General features: G+C 45.6%; 1 protein-coding gene and 1 long non-coding RNA gene across 4 annotated transcripts in view; one reads left to right on the top strand and one right to left on the bottom strand.

Moving 5' to 3' along the window:
* CCR4 (C-C motif chemokine receptor 4) overlaps nt 1-9,738 on the bottom strand; it is a 50,615-nt gene extending 40,877 nt beyond the window's left edge. The window contains exons 1-2 of one of the 3 annotated variants that reach the window (XM_019811003.3): nt 9,455-9,709; nt 537-610 (exon numbers count right to left, since the gene is read on the bottom strand). In XM_019811003.3, the coding sequence (XP_019666562.2) occupies nt 537-558 (22 nt within the window). In that variant the 5' untranslated portion in view covers nt 559-610; nt 9,455-9,709. Of the gene's footprint in view, nt 1-536; nt 611-9,454 lie in introns of all 3 variants that reach the window. The other 2 variants (XR_006585708.1, XR_002745527.2) reach the window with 2 other exon arrangements.
* A 149-nt stretch (nt 9,739-9,887) lies between these two features.
* Nucleotides 9,888-13,738, top strand: LOC111562328. Its single transcript, XR_002745531.2, has 2 exons — nt 9,888-10,490; nt 11,639-13,738. It is a non-coding gene; the product is annotated as an uncharacterized LOC111562328 (long non-coding RNA).
* The last annotated feature ends 8 nt before the right edge of the window (nt 13,739-13,746 follow it).

Raw genomic sequence — 13,746 nt, 5'->3', positions numbered from 1 at the left:
CATCCTATTCCTGCTGTCCCGACAATCCTCAGGTGGGACCCGGGAATCAGGAGGTGGCCGTGGAGACTAGGAAACAGGTTGCTGAGGGCACCGTGTCTGTTGCTGCCATCTTTTTTGCTCCAGGGGAAACAGGAGAAAACTTGTCAGAAAAATAACGGCATCATGACGACCCCGATAGTGGGGCTTGAACTGCAAAACCCAGGCCTTTCAACAGGGAAAAATGAGACTGTTGAGAAGCAGTGGGAAAAACCCTGGGCCATATTCCTTCAGGGTCCTTCCCTCCTCACTGTTCCCGGATGTCAAACACGGTCTCCCCCATTCCTCAGGAACAAAACCCTTTCCTCACTCTCACCCAGCGTCCTCCAGCCCTGCCATTTCCCTGACACTCCTGCACCAACACGCAGTCCCAGAATCTGCTTAACTATGAGCACCGCGGGGCTACGGTAACGGTTGGGATGTATTACGCCTCCCTGAGTGCCAGAGTCAATGTGGAGAATGAACAATGTGGGATGAAACACCAATGGCTGAGCATTCACCTCGTGTCCATGTTGCCACCATGGTTCTCTTGTGCCAGGAGATCTGAGAACATTCCGAGACAAAGAAGTGAAACCTAATATAAAACAAAGTGCATTTTTAATCAAAAAGCATGTTTCAGGGGCGCCTGAGTGGCTCGGTCGGTTAAGCTTCTGACTCCTGACTTCAGCTCAGGTTCATCTCACGGTTCATGAGTTCGAGCCCTGAGTCGGGCTCTGCTGACAGTGCCAAGCCTACTTGGGACTCTCTGTCTCTCCCTCTCTCTCTGGCCCTCCCTTGCCTCTCTCTCTCAAAATAAATAAATTACTTAAAAAAATACATTTAAAAACCATTTTTCATACATTATTAATGGTACTTCAAAACATTATGTAGAGGCATGCCTGGATGGCAGTCAGTAGACTCTTGATCTGGGGTTTGCGAGTTCGATCTACATCGGATGTAGAGATCGCTTAAAAAAAAATTAAAATATTTGAAAAAAAGTTATGTAGAAAATAGTAACTTTTGCTTTTTTCTGAAAATATTTAAATTTTAATAACACAAAATGATAGTGAAGTTACTGTCAAGCAAAGATGCATGTTTGCGCGTGTGTGCATGTGTGTTAGCTTATATGTGTGTGTGCGTGATTGAATACATATACTTTTGGGCACAAAAATGATTACACAATGGCCTGAACTAATAATAAGCAAATACAATGAGAGCTATCCATGGTACAACAGTATGTCTTGATCACGAAAGCTCTGCTCCTTCATACCTTTTTGAAACTGGGCTCATTTCACTTTATGAGACAAGCACACATCATTAGTTTTTTTTTTTTTAATATGAAATTTATTGTCAAATTGGTTTCCATACAACACCCAGTGCTCATCCCAACAGGTGCCCTCTTCAATGCCCATCACCCACCCTCCCCGCCCTCCCACCCCCCATCAACCCTCAGTTTATTCTCAGTTTTTAAGAGTCTCTTATGGTTTGGCTCTCTCCCTCTCTCTCTTTTTTTTTTTTTTTTTTCCTTTTCTTTCCCCTCCCCCATGGTCTTCTGTTAAGTTTCTCAGGATCCACAGAAGAGTGAAAACATGGTATCTGTCTTTTTCCGTATGGCTTATTTCACTTAGCATCACACTCTCCAGTTCCATCCACGTTGCTACAAAAGGCCATAGTTCATTCTTTCTCATTGCCACGTAGTATTCCATTGTGTATATAAACCACAATTTCTTTATCGATTCATCAGTGGATGGACATTTAGGCTCTTTCCATAATTTGGCGTTTGTTGAAAGTGCTGCTATGAACATTGGGGTACAAGTGCCCCTATGCATCAGTACTCCTGTCTCCCTTGGGTAAATTCCTAGCAGTACCACCATTAGCAGTTCTAAGATGTATTTGAATATCTTGGTTTATTTAAGGAGAAAATGAAAAGGTTCTGTAATCAATAACTGAGTGCTGGAAAAGAATCACTCCTGCATATAATCGAGAAGTAGAACTGGTTGCTCAAGCTACATTAAACAGTCAAGTTCATCAGTGTCAGTCAAGCTACATTAAACATATTTTAACATACAAAACTGATTTTAGAATCATGAAACAAAGAAATGGATTTTCCACTTTGAGTATAACATCATTTGTTCATGAGCAAAATCTGCTCAACAACTAATTTTGCAAGTAAAGGAATAACCATATTAGAGTTATACTATTAAAACTCGCCTATCTAATATGCTTGTTTTAAAATGCTTCTTTCCTCTAAGAGTTTCTGTCTGATGCTTCTATTGCCTCTAGAGATGACTGTCGCTCCAAACTGTCACATCTTCATCTGCATACTAGGGCCTCTTATGGGTCATGCGCTATGAAGTAATGTAACCAGTTTTCAGTTCAATCTTATTTTCTACCTAACATTTAGATTCAGAAGTTCAAAATGAGTTTGGACGATCCAAAGGATATTACCATTCTTAGATATGTGGGAAATTTACATATGAAAATATATTCCTTCTCAGGAAATTGAGAGTTAAGTTTCAAAATTCTTACATATGAGAGTGCTCAAGATAATCACCAACAATATCATGCCCACACAGCTTATGGTTTAGCAGTGATGGTTTATTATGACAGAGCTTGGAATATTTGGGGAGAAAATCTTACTGTAAGCTAAAACCTAGAAAAATTCACATAATTAGTTTTATGATAAAGGTATTACCGCAGTTGTCACATCATATGGCAGATCTTTATAACCGTTATTGCCCCCAAGCTAAAATGTAATGCTTTATTTCGGCAGTTATTTTAAGGGCCACAGCCTAATTGATTATATGCATATATAGCCTTGTCATCACTGAGTTCAGAATTAAAAAGTTAAAACCAGATATAGTATACTCATCTAAAATAAATTGGGGGCACTTGGGTGGCTCAGTCGGTTGAACACCAGACTTTGGCTCAGGTCATGACCTCATGGTTCCCGAGTTCAAACCCCACATCATGCTCTCTGCTGCCAGTGCAGAGCCTGTATGGGATCCTCTGTCCCCCACCACCACCCCCGCCTCTCTGCCTCTCCCCTGCTCACGCTCTCTTTCAAAAATAAACATTTAGAAAACAAAACTAAAAAAATAAATAAACTGAAGGGCACCTGGGTAGCTCAACTGGTTAAGTGTCTGACTCTTGATTTTGGCTCAGGTCATCATCTCACAGTTGTGAGATTAAGCCCCACGTTGGGCTCTGTGCTGAGTGCTGAGCACAGAGCCTGCTCGGGATTCTCTCTCTGTCCCTTCCCCCTTGTGATCTCTCTTTCTCTCTCTCAAAATAAATAAATAAACATTAAAAAAAAAATAAACTGAAAGTCATATATGAAAACTAAATAAAATATTGATATTGGGTTGGGCCAATATCTAAGATTCTTTCAAGGAATCCAGTATTTTTGTAATACTACTAAGTTAAATAATTTTAACTATTCTCTATCCAAAAAGTGTACATTGAGGGGGTGCCTGGATGGCTCAGTCAGTTAAGTTTCCAGCTCTTGATATTGGCTCACTGTCATGAGATTGAGCCCTGCATTAGGCTCTGTGTGCTGGGCATGGAGTCTGCCTGGGATTCTCTCTCTCCCTCTCTCTCTCTGCCCCTCCCCTGCTTATTCTCTCTCTCTCTCAAAATAAACATTTAAAAATTAAAAAATTAAAAAGTGTACAGTGAGGGGCACCTGGCTGGCTCAGTCAGTGCAGCATGTGACTCAATGTCAGGGTGGTGAGTTCGAGTCCCATGCTGGGTGTAGAGATTACTTTAAAATAAAATATTTAAGGGGCGCCTGGGTGGCGCAGTTGGTTAAGCGTCTGACTTCAGCCAGGTCACGATCTCGCGGTCCGTGAGTTCAAGCCCCGCGTCGGGCTCTGGGCTGATGGCTCAGAGCCTGGAGCCTGCTTCCGATTCTGTGTCTCCCTCTCTCTCTGCCCCTCCCCCGTTCATGCTCTGTCTCTCTCTGTCCCAAAAATAAATAAACGTTGAAAAAAAAAATTAAAAAAAAAATAAAATAAAATATTTAAAAATAATTTTTTCAATGTTTATTTTTGAGAGAAAGAGAGCGTGTGCAGGGGAGAGGCAGAGAGAGTGAGGCGGGCGGGGGAGGGGGGCAGTGGTGGACAGAGGATCCAAAGCAGGCTCTGCACTGACAGCTGAGAGCCTGATGTGGGGCTTGAACTCATGAACCGCGAGACCATGACCTGAGCTGAAGTTGAATGTGTCACTGACTGAGCCATGCAGGTGTCCCTAAAAAAATTTTTTTTAATTTGTTTTAATGGTTATTTAGTTTTGAGAGAGAGGGCAAGAGAGAGTGGGGGAGGGGCAGAGAGAGAGAGGGAGACACAGAATCTGAAGGAGGTTCCAGGCTCCGCGCTGTCAGCACAGAGCCCAACGTGGGGCTTGAGCTCACGAACTGTGAGATCATGACCTGAGCTGAAGTCAGAGGCTTAACTGACTAAGCCACCCAGGCGCCCCTAAAACAAAATTTTTTTAATGTGTACAGTGAACTGTCACAGATGTGATGACAATGCCAGTGGTTTTCCCTGCCAATGCTTTTTTATACCACTAGTGCAAATGTCAACAGAGTAAAAAAGACAAATAACATTTTTATATTATTACAAAAATAGTTTTGGACTTCCAAGCATACTAAACACATCTCTGGTTCCCCCAGATTTCCACATTGCACACTTTGAAAACTGTAGTATTAGGGTAATGAATTGTGTCAAAAGGTAATACAGGGTATAGTGCGGCATCTTCAAATTAATCCTGGCCACAATTAAAACATTGTAAGTAATCACATGTAATCTTGGGTTAGGCGAAGGCTTCTCAGATATATCACAAAAGCACAAGCAAGAAAAAATAGGTAAATTGGATTTCATAAAAATTAAAACTTTTGTGCTTCAAAGGATACCATCATGAAAGTAAAGAAAGCCCACAGAATGGAAAAAAAATTGCAATTCATATATTTGATATGGGACTTGTATCCAGAATACAGAAATGCTTATGACTCACTAAGAAGACAAGTAACCAAATTTGAAATGAAGAAAGGAGCTAATGCACATTTCTCCAAATAAGAGATGCAAATAGCTAATAAGCACATGAAAAGATGTTCAACATCATTAGCCATTAGAGAATGTAAATCAAAACTGCAATGATTTACAACTTCACATCCACTGGGTTAGTTATAAACAAAAAGACAAATAGTAAGAAGTGTTGGCAAAGATGTGAAGAAATTGGAACCTTCAATATATTGCTAGTGGGAAGGTACAATGGTGCAGCCACTTTGGAAAACAGTTTGGCAACTCCCCAAACAAAAAGAGTTACCATACAATCCAGCAATTCCACTCCTAGGTATACAGCCAAGAAAAAGAAAATCATATCCACACAAAAATGTGTACGTGAAAGTTCATAGAAGCATTATTCATGGGCGCCTGGCTGACTCAGTCAGAGCATCTGACACTTGATCTCAGGGTTTTGAGTTCAAGCCCCACACTGGGTGTAGAGCCAGGGAAGGAGGGAAGCCAGGAAGGGAGGGAGGGAGGGAGGAAGGAAGATCATTCATCATAGCCAAAAAGGTGTAAACAATCTAAAAGTCCATGAAATGATGACTAGATTAAAATGTAGTATATCTACACAATGGAATATTATTCAGCTAATAGGAATAAAATACTAGTACAAATTATGTCATGGATGAGCTTTTAAAACATTATGGTAAGAGAAAAAAGCCAGTCACAAAAGACCAGACATTCCATTTATAGGCAATGTCTACAACAAAACCTATAAAGGCAGAAAGATTAATGGTTGTATATAGGCTTGAGGCAGAAAAGAATGAGAATGGTGGGCAACTGCAAATGGATATGGGGTTTCTTTTGGGGGTGATGAGAATGTTCTAGAATTGTGATGATGGTTACACAACTCCGAATATTCAAGAAACCACAGAACTGTACACTTTAAAAAGGTGAATTTTATAGTATGTGAATTGTATCTAAATGAAACTTAAATATAGGGGCGCCCTGGGTGGCTCAGTCGGTTGAGTGTCCGACTTTGGCTCAGGTCATGATCTGGCCGTCAGTGAGTTCAAGCCCCACATCGGGCTCTGTGCTGACAGCTCAGAGCCTGGAGCCTGCTTTGGACGCTGTGTCTCCCTCTCTCTTTGCCCCTCCCTTTTTCACGCTCTGTTCTGTCTCTCAAAATGAATAAACGCTAAAAAAAATTTTTTTAATAAATGAAACTTAAATATATACAAAAGTAAGCACCCTTATTATGACTTTAAGACACAACACGATCTACCCTTAATATTCCAGCCTCATTTCCTACTATCCCCCCCTTTCTCTCTCCAAACTAGCCTTCGCCTCAAAGATGCCAAGCATGTTCCTATCTCAGGTCTTTTGCATTTGGTGTTTCCTGCTTCAAATATTCTTCTTTCATATTTGTATAATAAAATGTTCATTCCCTTCAAGTTTTTATCAAAAAATTACTTTCCCGATGAGACCTTCCATTGTTAAATTTCAATCCCGTTATATAAGATTCTATCAATCTCCGCTCTGATTTTTTCTCCTTGACATTTCTTAATATTTCAAATACTAAATATTCTATTTTCCTACTTATTTTGCATCTCATACCTTAAAAAAAAACTTTTTATGTTTATTTATTTTTGAGAGAGAGATAGTGTGAATGGGGGAGAGACACAGAGAAAGGGAGACACAGAATCCCAAGCAGGCTCCAGGCTCTGACAGCAGAGAGTTTGAACCCACGAACTGAGAGACTGTGACCTGAGCCAAAGTCAGACGAGTCAGACTGAGTCACCCAGGCACCCACGTCTCATAGTTGTTTTTTTTTTTTTTTAAGTTTTTATTTATTAATTTAGAGAGAGAGAGAGTGCATGTGTGCACAAGCAGGGTGGGGGGCAAAGAGAGAAAGAGAATCCCAAGCAGGCTTCACACTGTCAGCATGGAGCCCCATGAGGGGTTCGAACTTATGGACCATGAGATCATGACCTGAGCTGAAATCAAGAATCAGGCGCTTAACCGACTGAGCCACCCAGGCATCCTGTCTCACACTCTTGAATATAAGCTAAATGAGCACAAAAATTTTTGGCTGATTGTTAAATACCATACATAGAGCACATAGAATAGCATCATACATACAGAACCTCAAACTTGTATGTTGAGTGCACATCTTTACCATATAAATGGTTTATATATAAAGGTATTAGGAAAACACTAAGACTTCAATATTGGGCAAAGTGAAAAAAAAAGATAACTCACAGAAAAGGGAATGCAATTAGTAATAAATGATTAGTAATAAATCACGATAGAATAATTTCAATATTATATCCAGTGGACAAAGTAAAAAGTGGTGGTCTATCATTTTAGCTTACCATATTCACTATATTTTAAATGATAATAAAATCATGCTAATGCTATGTATCAAATGTCCTAAAATGATCCAGTAATCCCATTTCCAGGTATCTTTTCTTAGAAAACAATCCAAAGAGAAACAATTTTATGTGTTTACATGCTCACTATAGTTTGACGTGGAATGCTAGAACAGTGAAATTCAAACAGTAGTGAAACACTTAAACTGAGGAACAACTGTATTCAGTGATTAAAATTATGTTTCTGGGGCACCTGGCTGGTTCAGTGGTAGAGCACACATCTCCGTCTTGGGGTTGTAAGTTCGAGCCCCGTGTTGAGTGCAAAGATTAGTCAAAACTAAAAAATCTTTTACAAAATTATGTTTCTGAAGATTATGTGGTAGTAAATGAAAACGTTCATGTACGTAATGAAACAAAGCACACCATAAAGCTGTACTTGGTGATCACACTATATTATTAAACGCTAGCGACTTGATGGAATATCACAGAGCCACAAAGAAGTCGTGATATTGCTACAGGGCAATTTGCTAATTTAAAACGTGCCTATGCTTTCAAATATAAATTTCTTCCCAGAAATCCAAGGGGTGACCAATTCTCCTACCTAAAGACTTCATTTTCGTTCACTGATTCAACACCTTATACTGAGCATCTTCTATGTGATTGGCAGTGTGCTGGGCAATGGGATTTAAAGAGGACTATCATCTCAGGGTGAGAGTTCAGACGTTAGTGGGGGCGATAACGAGACGGTGAAATAATACGGTATTCGAAACAGAGGCAGATAGAATCTTGTTCTACAAGAGGAGCTGTTTGTTGGAAGGAACAAAGGCTTCTGAGACCAGCTGCTGTCTGCTGGCTATATGTGCCCGATGAAGAGTGCATAAATAAAGACTTTCGCAAGGAAAAGACAACGGTGAGGCCAGAGGCAAGGAGTGGAGGGAGGCCAGACATCGTCGGGAGCCGGTAAAGAGCTTCATGCGGCGGCAGGTACCCACGGCGACCGAGAGGCTGAAGTTATCACTGGCCATCAGTATCCTTTTCGGAAATGGAAAGTCCTAATCCAGCCAGGAGATGAAGACCACGGACAAAACCAGAATTCTGGCGGATGAACTACCAAATGCTTGCTTAGCGGCAAACGCCCTACTGGGCGCACATCTGCTGCCTGCTCTGATGCTCGCAATGGCTCCGTGAGGTGGGTTGTCTCACCGTCTCCCAGACGTTGGCAGAGACACCGAGATACAAGCATAACGGCAGCCGCGGCAACATCACGAAGCTGGTAAGTGACGGGAGGTCGACGCCCAGGGCCGGCGCTCTGAACTCTCTCTTGCTCACACGGGCTCTGGCCAAGAGGAGTCAGCCCGGCTTAGGGCTCCAGTTGGTGGTCAACTCCCGGCTCCTTGCTGTCCTTTGGGCTCCTGACGGTGTTCTTCTGCCTCCAAGGTCGGTCGGCCTTTTCCTCCAAGAATGCTGCTTCCTGGAGCTGAACCCGAACAACTCTTCCAATCAAGGGAGGGCAGGAGACCCCAGCCAGTCGTCTCTTCGCACCCAGGGGGCCATACATCGGCCAACACAGTTTTTCTCACACTCTGAAGAACTAAATAGGCATTATTTTCTAATTATGAACAAACGCGTCAGTGTTTAGTCAAGAAGAGGCCAACGTGGGGCGCCAGGGTGGCTCAGTCGGCTGAGCCACCGACTTGGGCTCAGGTCGTGATCTCAGGGTTGTGGGGTTCGAGCCCCACGTGGAGCTTTGCGCTGTGAGCACAGAGCCTGCTTTGGATTCTGTCTCCATCTCTCTCTGCGCAACCCTTCCTCCCGGCCCCCGCCAGCTCGCTTTCTCTCAAAAATAAACATTTAAAAAACATTTTTTTAAGAAAAAAAAAAAAAAAAGACCAAAGTATTCATCGAAGGGCAAATCCAACCACTGCAAAGGGGATCGATGGCTGATTAATGATCTTAGTCCTCCCAGCCCCGTCCATAAACCCCCGGCGCCACGTGAAACCTGGGCCCCAACAGCCTCGTCCCCACCCCTCGGCCCGCCCCCAGCTACCGTCAGACACTCACCGGTCGGGGGACGGCTCAGGATCACGGGCCAGGGGATGTCTCGGTCCCGAGGCGGACTGGGGGGCCCGGGGAGAGAGGAGGCCGGGTCGCTCAGCGGCGGGCCCCCAGCAGGGCTGTTCTCCCGCCTTCCAGCGCTCCAAGGCCGGTGAGAGCCGCTGCCCAGGGCCTGCCCCTCCCCGAATCCCGGGCACTCGTCACCCGCCGCTCCCCAGCCCAGTTGCCCGTCAGTAACCCAACGAGCCCGAAAGAGAACATGGCGGCGGCGGGCGGTTAACGGGCCGCGCGGGCTCTCAGGTCTCAGGGAAGAGCGCGGCTGAGCACGTGCTCAGCACAGCCAATCAGAGGCAAGGGAGAACTGACGGCCGCGTCTGAGTGGCTGGCCGGGAGGCGCGAGTCTCGCAGCCAATCAGAGCCAAATGAACGCTCAAGCCGCGAGTGGGGCGCGGGCGGCGTCCTTCCACCTGCTGCGGGAGCCGAGTTGGGGGGTACCTGTCTAGGGGTGCTGGCCTTGTGGCCCTGAAGGCCAAGAAAAGGAGGCAAGTCTTGGGAGTCGATCCGAGGCCAGAGCCACAGGAACATCTTCAGGCCTCACCCTTGTGCCCTGTCTGAGAACTACAGAAGCGCCCCGCCTGACCTCGCACTGTTCCTTCCGCCACAAACGCCCTCTTGCTTTCCGTCCCAGTTGACCTCAGTTCTTCGTTCCAAGGCCAACTCGGTGCCACCTTCTCCTCTAAACCTCCACCAGCCTGGGAGCATCTGACCTGTAGTCGTCCTGCATGGAGACTGCCCTGCTTTGGGCCCTCTCCCATCAGACTAGGAGTTTGTGACAACAGCCAGGAAGTGGAGGCAGGATTGCGCAGAAACGACTTGCGAGGACTTTGGAGGTCGAGGCCAAGCTTCATTCACGCTGGGCTTCACGACCACCGTGCTGCGTGACCTCAGGGAAGGGAATGGACCTCTCTGTGATCAGTTTCCTCGTCCGCAGAAGGGAGGAAGATGGAAATGCCTCCGTTAGAGTTGTTGGCCAAATTGAACTGTAAGTCAAGAGGCAGATAAACCTAACACGGGTTCTTATCACTTCCCTAACCTGAAGACTGGGAGAAGTTCAGGGGCTGAGGAGTGGGAGGGGGACTGATGGCACCTTCTGTTACCTACAGGCTCCTTTGGGAACAGGCACTTCCAGGTTTGGGGCAGCTCAAGATGGCCTTGGCAGGACTGGACCGAGCAGATGGAAGCCCCAGGAAGTGTTCCGTAGCATGAAGAAAGTGGCTTGGGTAGGGGTGAGGTCCCCGTACCAGGAGGGTGCCGGCAGGAAGGAGGGCCCTGTGCCAGGTAGAGCTGGACAAGACCCCCGCAGACTTTATCCCAGACTCAGAAGCTGCGAGTAAGAAGGGAACAAGTTGCCCCTCTGGGCCCTGAGCCCTCTTGGGTCTGAAACGAGAGAACAGGGCTAGACCTCTCAGGGGGGCAACTGGGTTATGGAGGGCAGCTCAACCTTGGAAGAAAGCCCCACATTCCCACACCCTTCCCCTGCACATCCTTGACCTCATGACCTTTCATCAGGAACACCTCCTCCCACTCCACCCGTCTGTCCCCTACCATTTGTCTCAGTGTTTCCTTCACTCTCCACCTACTAAGTACTAAATACTAAAATCCAGCTGCCCCCTCAGGACATTGACTTTTCTCTTCTCTAGAGTGGCTGTGCTTTTGCAAACACTCCTGGTTCTAAAGGATTTAGAGGAGAAAAAGATGGCCTTCTTTGCTGCTCATTCCCCCTTCCCAGTCATGTCCCTGTCCTCCTCCCTCCAACGTCCATCTCCTCTGAAATGCAGCCCGTCGGACTGTGCCACCCCTATATTGCCGTCACATCCACCCACAGTCGTTCACAGAGGACTCTTCTCCGGGCTTAAGGCTCACTCTCCCCGCGTTACTGTCCGTCAGGCTTTTCAGCCGTGAATGCCGATGTTCCCTCCAGTACCTTGGACCCGGTTCCTCAGCCTCATTTTCAACAATCCTTTCTGCATTTCGCCTGGTCATTGTTAACTTTGCCACCTCCCACACGTCCATTTCAAGCGTCCTGTTCTCCAAAAACCACTTTCTACTTTCCTGCCACGTGTCTTAATAGCTCTTCTGTCCGCCAGTCATTTTTCTCTTTTTTGAAAGAGAACTTTCTATTACTTCTAGGTACAGAAAATTCCACAGCATCTACTCAGCCCAGTTTGGTGGCCAGTTCTTCAGCCTTGGCCTTTTCCAGCTTTCCAGTGGCGATGCAAGCCACCGACTTTGGACCCAGCACGCTGCCTCCCCAGGGACAGGGGATTGCCTCATGCCTGTCACTGGACTTGGTCCCGATGGGTTCCACCGGCTCAGCCAGAGCTCCTTTGTCTCCCAGGCTACCCTGCGTGAAGGCAACAGCGGTGCAGGTCTCCCCGTGGACCCGATGTCCCAGCCTGGCCTTCCCCTTGATGATGCCACGGGGAACCCCCATCTTACAACACAGGGCAGCCAGGAAGCAACCAGTTGCACGGGATCCACATCATGTGCAGTCACCACCAGCTGAGCCTTCCTGTTTTCCACTAAGGTGGTGACAGTATTAACCCAGCTCAAAGGACAGGCAGCCTCTTAGCAGGGACATCCCCTTTGCTGGTAGCTTTCTTCTCAGCCCTGCCCAAGTCTCTTCTCTTGCTTTGTCTCTGGTCTGTATCTGTGGGTCAGCTTGAGTAGCTGTTTGGCGGGGCAGGCGGGGTGGTCCTAAGGCCTGGGCGAACTGGTTAGTCATCAGAGGCACTTTTAGACGTTTATAGAGAACAGCCCTTTGCTGCTGCAACCTGATGTAACGGGGTCATTTGACAAAAGGGTGAGGTCCCTTTTGGGCTGGATGTCCTGTCCAATGCTAAAATTCTTGGTCTTTTTCTTACGCAGGGGATTGACCACTTTCTTGGCCTCCTGCTTCTTCACAACAGGGGCACCTTCTTTCCTTTTGGGATATGGGACGGCTGGAGAAGAGAGTGGTTCCCCACCCTTGCTGCCTGGAACCCTCTTTGTTTCTCTGCCTCCCTTCTACCTAGTTACGATGCTGTGGCCTCATCACTAGAAATCACTTCAGTAATCATCAACTCCTTATCAACTCCTAAATCCTCTTACTTGGGAGAACCCCACCCGTAGTCAATTTAACTCTACTTATCTGTCACCTGAGTCTGCTCAGCTTAATGTGGTGGGAAAAGAAAACAACAACTAGATCTGTGTAGACTGATCTCACATCTAGTTGCTAACTGCGAATCTTACATAGGCACTTGCCAATGCCTAGCAGTCTCAGTAGGTTTCTCCCATCAGTTTACGCCTCCATTCTCTGAACACCATTTCCTACCTTCTCTTACATCAGAATTCCGGCCTTCCTCCCGGTTCACCTTCGACCCTTTCTTGATTCACTGAGAAATAGAACAGAGCCACCTTACTTTCCACATCTTCCAACCTGCTTACACTGCATCCACATCACGTCCTCGTAAAATGCATGGCCCTCCTCCTCTCTTACTAAGGTCAACAACTGCTCCATCTCTCTTCTCTGCTAGATCACTCCCGTGTATAAAAACAACTTTTCCTTGACCCATCCTCCCCTGCCACTACAACCAGTGCCTCTGCTTTCCTTACAGCAAAACTCTTCAGAAGAGCTCTCGGTGTTTGTGGTTCTCCCTTGCCATTCTCTCTTTATCCAGTTCTGGCTTTATCTCTACAACTCGACAGATTCGGTTTGTGGGTAAATCACCAAGGACCACCATTTTCCCCAATACAAAACCGATTTCCAAACAAGTAAAAACATGATCAGCAAAATTGGAAAGTACAATGAAATCTTAGTTTCTGGGAAGTATGAAAGAAAAACTTATGGCAAATGTTCCATCAAACACACTGAAGTAGGGTAACATCTGCCTAACAAATTGGCAAATAGTCTTTTTTTGCGAGAGAGAGAGAGAGAGAGAGAGAGCGAGCACAAACAGGGGAAAGGCAGAGAGAAAATCCCACCCAAGCAGTGTATGGGAGTCACACGCAGCGTGGAGCCCGACACAGGGCTCGATCTCAAGACCGTGAGATCATGACCTTAGCCGAAATCAAGAGTCAAAATGCTTAACTGACTGAGCCACCCAGGTGCCCCACAAATAGTCTTAAAATATGAAAATTGTCATTGATACAGAAGATACAGGCAAATAGGCACTCATACACTTGAGGGAGGCCTAGGTGAGTCTATTTATAGGGAAATTTGAGGATATGTATTAAAAGCCAGAAAATGTACCATTTGA

The sequence above is a fragment of the Felis catus genome, chromosome C2, assembly GCF_018350175.1.
Source record: "Felis catus isolate Fca126 chromosome C2, F.catus_Fca126_mat1.0, whole genome shotgun sequence".
Lineage (NCBI taxonomy): Eukaryota > Metazoa > Chordata > Mammalia > Carnivora > Felidae > Felis > Felis catus.
Note: the sequence above shows the minus strand (reverse complement) of the source record. Positions and strands in the feature narration are given on the sequence as shown.